The sequence below is a fragment of the Adiantum capillus-veneris genome, chromosome 21, assembly GCF_014529385.1.
Source record: "Adiantum capillus-veneris isolate H3 chromosome 21, ASM1452938v2, whole genome shotgun sequence".
NCBI classification, from domain to species: Eukaryota; Viridiplantae; Streptophyta; class Polypodiopsida; order Polypodiales; family Pteridaceae; genus Adiantum; species Adiantum capillus-veneris.
In genome coordinates, this window is record NC_140951.1 from 61,587,174 (window position 1) to 61,603,192 (window position 16,019).

A 16,019-nucleotide genomic window follows, 5' to 3' on the forward strand; every position below is an offset into this window, starting at 1 on the left:
GAAATTAACTCTAAGTACTCCCCGTTTTGCTCTCTACTAGAGTTGAGAGCGTATATGTGTCAAACCAAGGGGAATGGGGTGTCAAAGTATGCCAAAGGATGTTTGAGATGCCAAAAAACTGTCGAAGTAGAGAATCCGGAATCAAATAAGCTAGGGAACAAAATGTGTGTGTGTGTGTGTGTGTGTGTGTGTGAGAGAGAGAGAGAGAGAGAGAATGTGCTCACACCGTCTCTGTATGTGTGTGCACAGGAGAAGCAACTCTGTGGGTGGAACCAATCTCACAATGAGAGGAGCCTCTTAGTCTCTACACTATAATGAATAAGGTATGAGATAAGTGGACGGTTGGACACTGTGTTCGGCCCCGAGGTGAGGCACACACCCTTTAACCGAACAACATGATTTCTAGGTGGAACTATGTAATTATAGCTTTTCCCATGAGAAACATCTTAAGGGTTCTAATGTTATTGTGATGCTCCTACAAATGAAGATGGGACTCCAAAAATAAGGGAGATGGCTCTTTGTGACTCTATGAGATAGTCCAAAAAGGCACCTTGTTGGTATAATGATAAGGCTACTATGCTTACATCACGAGGCTACTATGCATAGGGAGATATTTTCTTGCATCACAGAGATGTGTGAGTGCATCTTCTCATTGCTTCCGATGACATGGTTAATGCATTGCTTGCAATAAGCAGAGGCCAAAATGTCGAGGAGCGCAGCGAGCATGCATGGGCACAAAGCAAGGCTCCGATCTTGAGTTGCGAGGCTGCAAGTCGACAGGTTCACCATATTGTGTGTGCAGGCTGCCGAGGGGACAAGTGCAGGTGCAAGTGGCAACGAAGGTGGGGTAGGAGCACACATAATGTCTCTCTTTTTTTGAGGATGAGGTTTGACGCATGAAGCTCCACTCTGTCGATCTTCAGCTGGAGTAGTTAGACCTCGCAATGGAAGCGGAATGCTGCATGGATATTGTAGTGCAGGAATGATAACGAAGTTTCTTCTCTTTATGTGTCCTTGCACTATATTCGTATTAAATTTCACTAAGTCTGTCTGTAGCCTAATCTGTTAGAAATTCCCAATAGCAAGTTAGAACAAGTGAGGAGGAAATTTTCCACTTTAAATAGTAAGGTCTATATGTAAAAAGTTCCTGTTGACGATTTCTTTGAAGGAATTCATCTATATTTGAAAAGTTCCTCTTGAGGATTTGTTTTAAGGAATTCGTGTATATTTGGAGTAAAGATAAACACTACATAATGTGTAGCTAAAATGTATAATCTTTGCATTGTCATCACCTTCAACACCATGGTAGCATGAGAGCCGCCTTGTTTTTCTTCACCCTATCCACAACTGAACTCAACCATGGTGGTCAGGCCAATACAGCCACCATGGCCATAGGATTGGATAAGGTTAAGGTTAGTACCCTAGCTATATATGGTCCCAATACAAGAGAAGAGACTAGTTAGCACCATAGCCACATGTAGTCCTTGCCATCAAAACCACTTGCACAGTGCTAGCAAGCGTTTAAAGCCCATAATTTGGTGTTGCCATGCGAGCTTGGAATCCTTAATTTGGCATTGCTTTGAGACAGTAATGGGTGACTATATAATAAATCTGTTTTACATAACTTTTTGCTGTCCTCACCAAATGGAGAACCTTTTGGTGAGGATCTATTAGCGGTGTTTATTGTGCAGACACTGAAAATATGTCACATAGGCACTCCATGACTAATATTTAAATAATGAGAGATTGATCCTAGTCCTGTACAAGTAAAGCTCTTTGGAAGAGGAATGTAGACACATCAACCAAGCTGACTCCTATCTGTAGAGAGTTTGGAATCCCCCATAATAAAAGAGAAGTTGTTCTGCCTCTCTTTTAAAGCATACTCTCTCTCTCTCTCTCTCTCTCTCTCTCTCTCTCTCATGTGTGTACACAACCCCCAACCCCTTTCCCATGGTCGCAACAGATCTGAGCTAGTAATCCAGACACTCAAATCACATATTCATGTCGTGATGCTAGCCAATTCCTTCTTATTCCAACTTTCCACCATATTACATCGATTTGCGTCGGTTACATGTAGATTTGGATTCAGGGTACTCAAGAATCATGACCCTCCTAGGTTCGTCAATCACCCATTGTTTAGAGTTTAGACGGAATCGTTGTGTATTAATTATAGACCATAAGTGAATTCCTGATAACGCATTTCTTTTCTAATGCATCTTGTACCAGAAGATCGGTAAAAGGAGATGATAACCTGTTTAGTCAAGCTTTAAAGAGGCTCAGAATAGGACATCCATTTCCAAGCAGTAATGCTGGATAGAAGTAGAATTTAATACAATAAGCAGAAAAGGCAAACTACTAAGGATGTTCCATGTACAATTGATAGGTGAGTTGCTGTACAATGTGTTGAGTACACATAGGGAAATCTTGACAGCTTGTATGCGCCAGGATGCTTCATATATAACTTATGGCATGGGCAAAACCCCATAGCTGGAAACAAAGAAATTACTAAGAAAGAAGTAGCACAAAGCAAAAATGCAGAGCACAATAAACTTAATAAAGCCTTACCTCCACATGTGAAATTGTGAAGTCCACAGAGGTTGCCAAGCACTCGTTTCCATATGTGTCGCAAGCACCACTCGACCCATTTAATCTGCGACACCCAGTAACATTTGTGTCAATTATTAACTCATAAACAATGCAATTACCACCAATTCATACAAAAGCTTTCAAAAACTCACGTAGAACCTTCCAAATTTAAAAACTAAAATGTAGGCTCCGGTTCAGATAAAAATCATATGTGAGTGCTAATATAAATAACTTTGGTTCAGCTTTTTGAAACGTTGGGTATATAAGGGCATCTTCTTGGTTTCATTATCAAAAACCCAAATTCAAAGGCAAATGCAGGCAATCATTTAGCTTAGATGACGTTTGCTTCAAAACATATCAATATCTTTAGGCTCATGCGAATCATCCACAAGACAATACACAACCATCAGCTCCACCATGCCATAGTATATTGACTGAATAATACGAAATCCCCACTAACGGCGTCGATGGCCAATAGTGAGTGTAGAACCAGGTACCAATATATGCTCCCACACCCACACACACCACACACACACAAGCATACATCAACACAAAGATCTGTGTTCTGAATTTCTGAAAGATGCAGGCCCGACTCGGCCGTAATGACACCTAGCACTAAACGAAGCATTAAATAAGAAAAAATAGCACAAAAGTAAGGTAGTTGATAGGGCATATGCACCACAGAAGATAGAATTATTACAATATCAACTGAGCGCAGCTCTAGGATTGGATCTCTTTTGGCTGGTAAAATGTGGCAATCCCCCTAGACGCGGCAGTGGTTGTGCTAGGAGTCGAGGCAATACAAAAGCTAGGACACCCCCGGAGCAGGCCGTGTGGTGAAGACGCAGTGCACTAACGTTGAACAAAATTAAGCCTTAGAACAATCCTACAGCAAGCTGAAGCTTAAATATTGACCATTCAAATCCAAAAGTGCATGTTTATGTAGCCTGTCTACTACAGGTATGATACGTACAGGACCTTTCTTGAAGACATCAAGTTGTCTCATAATTCATTGTCTAAGCAGACAACATCGTAACTACGACAAATGATAACTTTCTAAAGGTTGTTAGAAAGAAGCCTACATTTTACAAAGGCCCAATGAGTACTGCTTAAGAGCCATTTTTTTGTGTGTGAATGCTACATATGACATACCATCAGCACAACTTACTCCTTTTCAGAGTGCCTACTGAAGCTTACTCACAAACGACAAAGAGCTTTTGTCAAGGCCTTGATTGCACCTAGTAAAGACAACCGAGACTATAAAGCATCTGACCTACATCACAATGAATATTACTTTCGATGGCGTCACGTCGCACAATGTACATGTTAGTTTATGCTTTGCCCCTCTTTTCACTGGCTTGCACTAAACAATGCAAAATGGTCAAAAGCCACAGTTACATAACGAACCTATGCTCGTGCCTTTCTTCTCCTCCATCTTGAAGAAATCTAAGACCCCCATGCAACACCAAGAGACGTGCTTTTAACCAAATGCAGAGCACAGCTTTCAAGCATACTTAATAGCTGCAAGCTACTGCAGTTTGCAAAAAAGATCTTTAAACTTACAAGTCTTCGTCCAGATGCACTGCGAAATGGCCACCACCACCCAAAGAGATAGCATCATTCATGCATAACAAATAATACCTATTGGCACCTACAAAACAACAACACAAACTATAAGTTCAATTAACCGGTGAAAAAACACACCCAAACACTCTTGCACCTACCAAAGCTTTATCAGATTCTTTTAACAACCAACCAAGAATTAAGTTTACGGTGTCAGAGACACATCCTGCAAAGCTCAAAGTTCAAACCTAGAAGTTTTCTTTTTGTAGAATCAGACATCTCGATAAATAAATTAACAATCTATAGAGAAATTCGACAGCAAAAGGAATAATATGCTTGCTGTGTCACGAAGTGAAAATTACTAGATGCGAAGACAAAGCAACTACCTCCTGATAGTAAGCCAATAAGTGGGTTAACTTCTCTATAAGATAGAAAGCATTGATGATAGCTCAAACAGAAACAAAGAAGTGGGAATACATGAGCTTTTACCAAGATGAAGAGACATGTATTAAGTTGTTTATGTTGGGGTGGTAAAGCCCAATGTGCCGCGCCTGCGTGTTGGGCGGCCGGAGACTACCGGGAACTAACATTGACCATTCATTCTACATAATAGAATAAGGACTCATAACCCTTACACTGTTGTGTTTGAAGTCCACCCAAACATGTGTCTCCTCTCTTCTTCTCTCTTCTCCATTGCTGCACACAAACACAGGCTCTCGCATGCGCACTTCAACTCGTATCAGAGCTCAGGGATTGGGAGCACCATTGAAGCTCAGCGGAGAGGCAAGCGGAGAAGCAGCAAAAATTGCAGCACGTTTTTTCAGATCTTCTTTGGCCTACTAAAACATCTTCATTCAAGCCGATTCCCGCGATTCTTGACCGGTTTTTTGTCCTCTTCAACTTTGCAGAAGAAAGTTTTCTCAAAATCTTCAGCAATTTTCAGATACGTCACTCAAACTGCCTGTAGGTCGTGAAGTAGAGGCTGCAGATTTTTACACATCTGTTTTGACCTGTAAAAACACCTTATTTCATGTTCATTCTCGCGATCCCCAACCGTTTTCGCGTGGTCTACAACTTTGCAGAAGGAAGTTTTTGCAAATCTTCCACAGTTTGAGAGATATTCAATTCAGACAGCAGGGTGGTCTACCTTCGTCGGTTCTTCTGCATAAAGGTTTTCGTTGCAGACTCTTTCTGCAATCTCTGTCATATGCATATTTAAGGTCTTGAGGGTATGTTAAATCAAACAAACCACCGCAACGGTTACAGAAAAGGGTTTCTGTGGTTGATGTAAGATCTTATGCGGTTTATGTATTGTGATGGAAATATGCAAAGCCTATTGTTGAGGGTCGTGGTAAGGTTTTATTGAGCTGAGGGATTCTCAAATGTGAAGATCCTTTCGGTGATACAAGTTTTGAAGCGAGCCCCCGACATCCCTAAAGTTTCAGCATCGACATAGAATGTATGTTTATGCAGTTAGTGCAGCATTGGTGTGCATCTGCTGACCCACCATTGTTGACATTGTTGTCATCTTTTATGCCTATGCGTTTGACAGTGTTCAGTTGGTTAGAGACACTCTTCTAGAGTTGGAGACATTGACATTGACAGTTTCCTTTGAGATTCTATCTTGCCGGTTTAGCCACTTTGATCAGCGTTTCAATCATTGTACACATTTGTTTTGCATGAGAAACTGCTGAAATTTTCCAGGTTTTCTCTCATCTTCTTTAGTGGAGCGGATCTATCACTTTTGTTCCTTGTTGAGTGATGGCTTCATCATCGGAGAACTCTTTGTTCAACATTGAGAACATTGAGAAGTTAGATGGCACTAACTTCCCATTTTGGAAGGAACAAATTTACAATGTCTTAGTATAGAAGAAGCAGATCCCGCCGATAAAGATGAAAGGGATAAAGCCTGAGGATATGGATGAGTATGATTGGCAGGAGTGGGATGAGCTTGCCAGGTCCACCATCATGCTGACTTTGTCAAAGAATGTGTACTTCAATGTGAACATGGAAAAGCCTAGTTATAAGCTGTGGAAGAAGTTATGTGACCTGTATAAGAAGCAAAGGGCAGCATCACAAGTTTATTGGCTGAAAAAGTTAGTTGATTTGAAGATGGATGAGGGCACACCCATGTGCAACCATCTCAATGAGTTCAACACAACTTTCAGTCCGCTTTCTGCGCAGGGAGTCAATTTCGACAATTCGGTCAAAGCAATGTTCTTGCTAGTTACCTTGCCAAAAAGTTGGGATACTTTTTGCACAGCCATAAGTAACTCGGCACCTCCTGATGGTTTAACATGTGTTGATGTTGAGGGCAATTTGCTTACTGAAAAGGTTAGCAAGAAGAATCTTGATACTTCTCGTGGTACTAGCAATGTTCTCGTTGTTCGTGGTCGATCACAAGAAAAGAGCAATCAGAGAGGAAAATCTCGTAGCAAATCACGTGGCCGAAAAGACATTGAGTGTTATCATTGTCACAAAAAGGGTCATATGAAGAAAGACTGTCAAAAGTGGAAACAAGAGAAAGGTAAAGATAAGAAGTCGGAAGAAGGCAAGAGCAAGGAAAGCAGTATAAAGATTGAAGAGATCAACAATGTTTTTGTTGAAGATTCTAATGGAGACATTTTATCTCATGTCTGCCATGGATTCAGCATTTTTGGTTGCCACTGATGACTACGCTTTACAGGATTTGGTTATTGACTCAGGTGCATTGTTCCATGTGACTCCTCACAGAGAGTGGTTCAGTACATATGATGCAGCCCGTAAAGGTCGTGTTCGTCTTGGCAATGATTTTGCTTGCGACATAGTTAGTGTCGGCGATGTGCAGCTGAAATTTCAGAATGGTTCTTCATTCATGCTCAAGAATGTGAGACATGTGCCGAAGCTTACCAAAAAGCTTGATTAGTACGGGACAATTGGATGACGCAAGATATTACTGCACATTTGGTGATGGTTCGTGAGAGATCACCAAAGGTTCTTTAGTGGTAGCACATGGTTCAAAGTCTGGGACTTTGTACGTGCTACATGTATCCAATGTTAAAAACCATGTAATTTGTGTAATCGAGCAGCCAAGTGTTTCTTTGTGGCATCGCTGGTTAGGACATACGTCTCAAAAGAGAATGAAAATCTTGTATTGAGTTGGTCATGTGCCTGGCTTCACTTTCTCAGACTTTCCAATTTGTGAGCATTGTCTTTATGGTAAACAAACACAGTCACCACACAAAAGGGGAAGCACTCGAAAAAGTGAGCCATTACAGTTAGTGCATAGTGATGTGTGTGGACCTATGCCTAACGTATCCATGGAAGGTTCATTGTACTTTGTTACATTCATTGATGACTTCTCAAGGAAAGTGTGGGTATATCCTCTCAGAAGGATGAAGTTCTTTCAGAATTTCAGAATTTTGTGACATTAGTGGAGAATCATACTGGCAAGAAAGTCAAGTGCTTAAGGTCAGACAATGGTGGTGAGTATGTCACTAAAGCCTTTCAGAATTTTTGTGATTCCAAAGGCATCAAAAGAGAGTTGACTGCTCCATATAACCCTCCACAAAATGGTGTTGCTGAGAGGATGAACCGTACCATACAAGAGAAGTTACGTAGCATGTTGTCTAATGCAGAGTTGCCTAATGGATTTTGGGCGGAAGAGTTAGCAACTGATGTCCATCTTATTAATAGATCTCCTAACAAGGCTTTAGATGAAAAGGTACCTGAAGAGCTTTGGTCTGGGAAGCCACCTTCTTACAAGCATCTTAGAGTCTTTGGCTGTGAAGCGTATTGCCATGTTCCAAAGGAGTTTCGAAGCAAGTTGGCTCCTAAGTCAAAGAAATGCATATTTCTTGGCTATGGCAAGATGGGATTTCGGTTATGGATCCTGAAGCTAAAAAGATAGTTCGCAGTAATGACGTATACTTCAATGGAGAAAAGATGCATAAGAAGCCTGTGCATACAGTGGAGGTCAGGAGGGTTATCTTCCAAGAAGATGGAATTGTCCACAATAGGGCTGAAGTGCCTAATATCAGACAACAAGTACAGAATCCTCCTACAGTACAAGATGTTGCTGAGGGACAACCGGCTCAAGCAATTATTAGAAGGTCTACAAGAGTTTCAAGGCCTCTTGATAGATTTACTCCCTCATTGGACTACATTATATTGACAGATTGCGGAGAGCCTTCCTGCTATAAAGAAGCCATGTCAATGGACGACAAGGCGAAGTGGGAGAAAGCTATGCAATCAAAAATGGACTCGTTGCATAAGAATCAAACTTGGAAGTTGGTTCAGTTGCCTAAAGGTAAAAAGACATTACCATGCAAATGGGTGTATAAGCAGAAAATTACACCTCATGATAATAAACCCAAGTACAAGGCACAACTTGTTGCTAAAGGATTTAAGCAGCAACAAGGTATTGACTTTGATGAGATCTTTTCTCCGGTTGTCAAGATGACTACTCTGCAGTGTGTACTTGCATTGGTTGCTAAAGACAACATGGAACTTGACCAAATGGATGTCAAGATTGCGTTCTTGCATGGTGATCTTCAAGAAGAAGTTTATATGCAACAGCCAGAAGTTTTTGTTGAGAAGGGCAATGAAGACTTGGTGTGTCAGTTAGAAAAGACTTTTTACGGTCTAAAACAGTCATCAAGGGAGTGGTATCGTAAATTCTACTCGTTCATGCTCTCTCAAGGCTATAAACGTAGCGATATGGACCATTGCCTCTACACTGAGCGAGCTAAAGATGGTAGTTTGCTAATTTTGGTCCTTTATGTGGATGATATGTTAATTGCCGGGAAGTGCACGGATGAGATTTCAGCCTTGAAGTCAGAGTTACACGCAAACTTTGAAATGAAAGACATGGGTGAAGCAAGTCATATCCTTGGCATGCGCATTAAGCAAGATAGAAGCAAGAAATTGGTCTATTTCTCTCAATCAAAGTACATTGCTAAAGTCCTCAAACGATTCAATATGGAGAAGGGGAAGGCATTGAGTACTCCATTGCCTCCATATGTAAAACTTTCTTCTTATGATTGTCCTAAGTCTGAAGAGGAAAAGGCTGAAATGACACAAATGCCTTATTCATCTGCAGTTGGGAGTTTGATGTATTCTATGATTGCTACACGTCCTGATATTGCTTTTGCGGTGGGAGTTGTTAGCAGATATATGTCAAATCCAGGCAAGAAACATTGGGAGGCACTGAAAGGGGTTATGCGATATTTGAATAGTACAAAAGACGTATGCATTTGCTTTGGAAGAAAGGAAGCATGTGTAATGGGTTACACGGATGCAGATTATGCAGGAGACCTGGACAAGAGAAGGTCCACTTCAGCCTATGTTTTTGAATTCACTGGAGGCACAGTTTCATGGCGATCTTGTTTGCAAGATTGTGTTACCTTGTCGACTACAGAGGCTGAATATGTTGCAGCTTCAGAAGCTTGCAAGGAAGCTATATGGCTTGGTCGGCTAGTGGGAGACTTGAGAATCAATGTTGAGATGCCTGTGTTACATTGTGATAGCCAAAGTGCTATAAAATTGGCAAAGAATCCAATGTTTCATGCAAAGACAAAGCATGTGGATGTTAAGTATCACTTCATTCGTGAGGTGCTTGAGAACAAGCGATTGCAGCTTCTCAAAATTCACACCACTGAAAATCCTGCTGATCTTCTGACAAAGGGATTACCTTTAGAGCGGTTTGCACATTGTCGAGCACTCATGGACATTGGGTAGATGATCATGGTCATTGTCTACCTATATTGTATGTATATATAGATTGTCACCCCAGCTTAAAGGCACATTGTCCTTTAAGTGGGAGGTTGTTGGGGTGGTAAAACCCAATGTGCTGCGCCTGAGTGTTGGGCGGCCGGAGACTACAAGGGACTAACACTGACCATTCATTCTACATAATAGAATAAGGACTCAACCCTAACACTATTGTGTTTGGAGTCCACCCAAACCTGTGTCTCCTCTCTTCTTCTCTCTTCTCCATTGCTGCACACACACACACACATGCTCTCGCATGCGCACTTCAGTTTAGGTGACATAGGTGGCAGTATTTACAAGGAAATTGAATTCTCTTGCATAATCCTAGTTTTATTTTTGTAGAACCAGACATCTTGACAAATAAATTAACATCTATAGAGAAACTCGACAAAGAAAAGAATAACATGCTTGTTGTGTCACAAAGTGAAAATTACTAATTGATGCGATGACAAAGCAACTACCTCCTAATAGTAGCCAATAAGAGGGTTAACTTCTCTAGAAAGCATTGATGATAGCTCAAACAGATACAAAGAAGTGGGAATACACGAGCTTTTATGAAGATAAAGAGACATGTATTAAGTTGTGTAGGTGACATATGTGGCAATATTAACAAGGTAATTAAATTCTCCAGCATAATCCTAGTTTTTGAGCATTCCAGCTTGTAACCAGCTTCTGTTTGCTAGGTGGCGAAAAAAAGCACTATGAAATCTGCAAGAAAAGACTACACTGCAGCCAACTTGAATAACTGACATAACAAGATTGCAAAGATAAGGATAGACGATTTGACAAGGAACTGGAGCACTTCTACGACGACAATTTAGTGACCCAGAAAAGCCAGTCAGCACCTGCCACCTACTGTACGTATTCCATGGCAGCAGGATAAGAAAGTTGTTATTCTAGAGGAATTAGCCACCATCACCACAGCCAGATGTATTGAGTGCACAAGGCTTAGGTATACAACCAGCTGTCCAGAGTGGTTACACAGTTCAGAATTTCATAGCCGTTGATGATGTCTCACACAAGGGGTTGGAACTTCAAAATTTACTGCTGCTTTTGACCAGTAAGTCTGGATTTCCTTCTACTTCACAACTTGCTATGCAGCCTTGTATAGCATGGACAGCCTTTCCAAGATCTCTCTCTCTTGAATAAAAGGTCTTGAGTTCAACCCTCCTCGTAGGATAGATCTTTAAGGTCTCTTGGGATAGTTTCCTACGACGTTAAAACCTTCTCTCTCTCTCTCTCTCTCTCTCTCTCTCTCTCTCTCTCTCTCTCTCTCTCTCTCTCATGTCCCATCTCTTTCTACCTCAGTGCTCTCTCTTCTCCACCGTTGCCTTGTCTATGTATCTCTCTCTCTCTCTCTCTCTCTCTCTCTCTCTCTCTCTCTCTCTCTCTCTCTCTCTCTCTCTCTCATGTCCCATCTCTTTCTACCTCAGTGCTCACTCTTCTCCACCGTTGCCTTGTCTATGTATGACGCATTGCACATGTTCTCTAGTGTCGAGGATCCTATCGAAGTTGAGCCAGTGGCGATGAGATGTCCACCAAATCAGATGTCACAAAGTGATGATATGGCACGCTCAACAGGAAGAGAAATGGCCGAGTGGACAAGAGGAATTGAACCCAGAAGATAAGTCGTGGGCCTACGAACTGAAAGAACTTATGGAGCATCGGTTGTGGGGCTTGAAACCCTAAAAACCCAAAGCTTGAACTCTGAAGGAGTTTTCGTAAGTCGCACTGATGACGTGGCAACTGTACGGATTGCAAACTGTCCTTATGTGCCAACTTGCTCAAGTACCAGGATCTCATGAAGTTCCTCACTTCTGGTTGATCCTCATCTGGCATATCTTTTGGCACATCACCCACGAAGGGTCTTAGAAGACTCGGGTAAAACACATTGTGAATCTTCCACGCATCATGCAATTTCAGCCTAAATTAGCCTCTTCTAACTGCCCATCCGTTTGTGGATAAAACGTAGTGCCCATGTTCTCAAACAATCCTCTCCAAAACAAACTTGTCATGCGAGGATCACGATCACTGACAATCGATTGTGGCATACCATGGTACTTAAACACATTGTACATGAACAAGCCTGCCATCCAATCAGATTTTATCTTCTTCTTGACAAGGATAAAATGGGCCTGCTTGCTGAGCCTACAGATAATGGTCCATATACCATCATTCCCTGTTGGGGTTCTTGGAAGATCAAAGATAAAGTCCATAGCAATGCTTTTCCATGGCTTATTCGGAATCGACAGTGGTTGAAACAAACCTGATGCCTTTTGCCAGTCAAACTTGACCTTTTGGCAAATCACACATGCTCGCACAAAGGCATCCACCTCTCTCCTCAAGGTAGGCCAATAGAAGAATGTCTCTACCGCTTTAACTGTCGCATTAATACCACGATGCCCTACATACGGTGGCACGACTCTCTTCCATGGCCCTACGACGCAATGGCCTAGTGATACAAAGTCTGCCATGCATCATCATAAAATCATCTCTGAGGAGGTAGAGTTCATGATGTTGCCCCTCTTCTGATTGTTCAAAGATCCTTGCAAAATCTTCATTAGTAGCATATTGTTCCTTCATGTCATCCAGCTCATGATGATAAGGAATTGACACAGCAGAAATTTGTGGCTTCCTTGATAACGCATCAGCCACAATATTCTTCTTGCCTTATGGTTTGTTTGGACAACGAAATCAACACCTAAAAGGTAGTGCTTCCAACTAGAAAGCGCATGAATCACAGCCAAGAGCTCTTTCTCATAGGATTGCATAGTCTTTTCTGGTCCTTGCAAAATTCGGCTTTCATAAGCTACTACCCGTCCATCTTGCATTAGCACTGCTCCGATGCTACTACCACACGCGTCACACTCGACCACAAATGACTTCCTATGATCTGGCAAAACAATTATTGGATCTAAAACTTTTCCTTTAAGAGACTAAAAGCTGAAATTTCTTTTTGGGTCCATTTGAAAGTGACCTCTTTCTTTTGCAAAGCGTGAAGAGGTGATGCTATATCTGCAAAATTCCTGACAAACCTTCTATAGTAGGAACACAATCCCAAGAAGCTTCTGACATCGTGCACAGTCTTCAAGTCTGGCCATGTCTTAATAGCTTCGACCTTTGCGGAATCCATTCTAACACCATCCTTTGAGACTATGTGGCCCAAGAAAGTGGATCTCTTCCAAGAAGAATTCACTTTTTTCTTAGGATTGACAAGTAGCATGTGACTGGGCAGCTCTTCAAACACAATGGTCAAGTGAGCCTATGCTCCTCTTCATTCTTCGAATATACTATCATGTCATCGAAGAACGTCCCAACAGACTGTTGATGCAAGCGGACCATCATTCTGTTGAACGTGGCAAGAGCATTTGTTAGCCCAAGCGGCATCACTAGAAACTCATAAAGACCAAATGTCGTTCTAAACGCAATCTTGTGCACATCCTCTAACCTTATACGAATCTGATGGTACCCACTCTTAAGGTCTATCCTGCTGAAAAATGCAGCACCCTCTAAAACGATCGAGAATATCATCAATCCTAGGAATAGGAAACCTATTCTTGATGGTATTCTTATTCAATGCACGGTAATGAATACACATGCGCCATGAGCCATCCTTTTTTTGTACTAGGAGCATTGGGGAGAAAAAGGTGAAGAACTAGGTTGAATCAGCCCCTTCTCTAGTAACTCCTCAACCTGGCCCATAATCTCTTTCTGTTGTGCCGCACTAACCCTGTAGGGAGGTCTATTTGGTGGGCTACACCTTGGTCCCTGGCACCAAATCTATCCGCTAGTCCTCAAGTCTCTCTGGCGGCAATTGTGACGGTAATGAATCAGAAAAACAGTCACTAAACTCTCGCAAAATGCTGACCTTTCTTTATCTAACACATATAAATTTGACTGACAATTATCTGAGACATCACTTCACAAAGCTGTCCAAACCTGGCGAGGGCTGAAAACGCAGGTTTTCGACCGGATTTCGACAACATAACAGCGCAAAAACCCCTGTAGGTCAAAAACACCTGTCTAGGACGGATTCCCTCGATATCTGGAAGCTTTCTGGTGAGCTGTCACAGAAATTCAGCGGGCTGTAAAACTCTGTTTTTCACTGCCGAGAGCCCAAAAGCCTGTACACGCATCCCAAGGCTCTCACGAGGCTCCCCCGATGTTCCCTTGCAATTTAGGTGCGAAACCCTAAACCTGCAGAAAAACACAGCAGGCTGTAATTCCCTGTTTCGGATCGTTTTTAGTGGAGCGAACACGCCTACGCGTGTCCCAAGGGCTCCCGTACGCAATGGGATAGTTCCCCTGTGAATTGGACGAGTTTTCACGCGAGAAAACTCTCCAAACTCGCAATCTTTCGTGATGGAACTGTGCGTACCTATGGGGGATTAGCAATTAGCTAATCCGGTTCCTGTTCAGAAGGCTCTTGCCTTGGCAAACGCGCATAACCCCCCAGAACTGTACATAGGTCAAATGAGAAGCCCACTAGTGGGGCATAACATACTGTACGTAGGGGAGAAAGAGAGCAGTATGTAGCGTGCGGGGCATCACTCCCGTCACCATACTGTGCATAGAGGGCAAGGTAAGCATTCCATAGCTTCTGTACCTGCTACAATCCACTTGAGGCTGAAAATGGCGCCCCCTTTGTTGATATGCAGCTCGTTTTTGCCTCCCAGAGTGGCAAAATCGCTCACAGGCTGACACGTCGCCCAGTTTCCGAGTTTGGGCTTTCCCTGCTAAAAATATCTCAACTGGTGCGTCAGTTGACTTGGCAGCAGAGCAATAAAATGTTCCCCTTGTCATTCCAGAGCTAATGACACGAACACATTTTCCGATCAAAAATAGCAGTTCCCTTAATTTTACGAGATGCTTCCATGGCGTCCCTATCGGTCTCCTGACCATCATTGAAGACTACCATTTGACCAACATCTACAATGTGGGTTAATTTACTGGCCCCTTTCAACTTATAAAGTTGCAGTGACTTGACGAGTGGCCCAAATTCCAGTTTGGCGCACACGAGCTTCCATACTCATCAGAATTCAGTGCTAACTGGCCCGGGCAGTCCCTGTCTGACCGACCTAGATCCCCGATGTGAGAAACCCATTTGGCTACACCCGTTTCACACTGGCCATGCAATGTCCACTTGCACCTTTTCAAGGGTTTTGGGACAAACAAGTAAAAATAAAATAAATATATCTAATACTTATTTACGGAAGGCAACGAGAAAAATACACCTCCTGGTGACATAAAGTTTGCTTTGGCACCTGGATCAAAGAAGATGAGTGCCGTCTGATCTCTAACTTTACTCCGTGATCTAAATAACTCGTTGGCAACTGTATTGGACCTGTCACCCACCATATCTGACACCAAACCTGCCATGGGTTTAGGCTTCTTGCCTTTCTGGTCCTCTTTATCATCTGAGTCAGTTGGTCTTTTCCTTTGTGGACAATTGGTAGCAAAGTGACCACGCTTCTCGCCAGGGTGGTCTCGTACGGTCACGTACGTTTTGTAAGCCTCAATCGTGCAAAAAGTGGAAGTAGTGGCAAAAAAGATATGAGAGACACTAAAGTCTAAGTGCTTCCTCTGCAATATGAGAGAGAGAGAGAGAGAGAGGAGCCTAATGGAATCCAAGGTGAAGGACCAAAGCAATGAGAGAGAGAGAGAGAGAGGGAGAGAGAGGAGCCTAATGGAATCCAAGGTTGAAGGATCACGGTCCAAAGCAATGAGAGAGAGAGAGAGGAGGCTCAAGGCATGTGGGAGGTGAGGGGGGGGATCCTAGGGTAGGTGGGAGGGATCCTATGCCAAAAGACAACCCAAAAACCTTCCAAAAAAAAGTGCAACCAAAAATTCTCAAAATGGTCATACTGACCGTTGACTAGTCAAACGAACTAAAAAAGCCACCGAACAGATCGACCGGACGGGATGCCACTGGACGCCTCGTTCTGTCCGACGGACGAGAACAACCCTGCTGCTCGCATATAAAGCATTTGTTTTCAGCCATTGAGACCTTTTCCTCGAGCGACATACGCACAAAAGGCTTCTTTTTCTGTTTCTTTGCCTACGCTCCAGAAATCCCGGCTAAGTCCTTATCCTTGTTGGTCTTCTCCGACCCCTATAAC

At 42.5% G+C, this 16,019-nt stretch overlaps 1 protein-coding gene across 1 annotated transcript in view; it reads right to left on the reverse strand.

The window, feature by feature from the left end:
* Positions 1-2,010: 2,010 nt before the first annotated feature.
* Positions 2,011-16,019, reverse strand: part of LOC147431040 (uncharacterized) — a 30,755-nt gene continuing 16,746 nt past the window's right edge. Inside the window, exons 6-8 of the mRNA XM_086493613.1 lie at positions 4,150-4,237; positions 2,566-2,650; positions 2,011-2,487 (exon numbers count right to left, since the gene is read on the reverse strand). Of these exons, the coding sequence (XP_086349739.1) occupies positions 2,452-2,487; positions 2,566-2,650; positions 4,150-4,237 (209 nt within the window). The 3' untranslated portion in view covers positions 2,011-2,451. The remainder of the gene's footprint in view (positions 2,488-2,565; positions 2,651-4,149; positions 4,238-16,019) is intronic.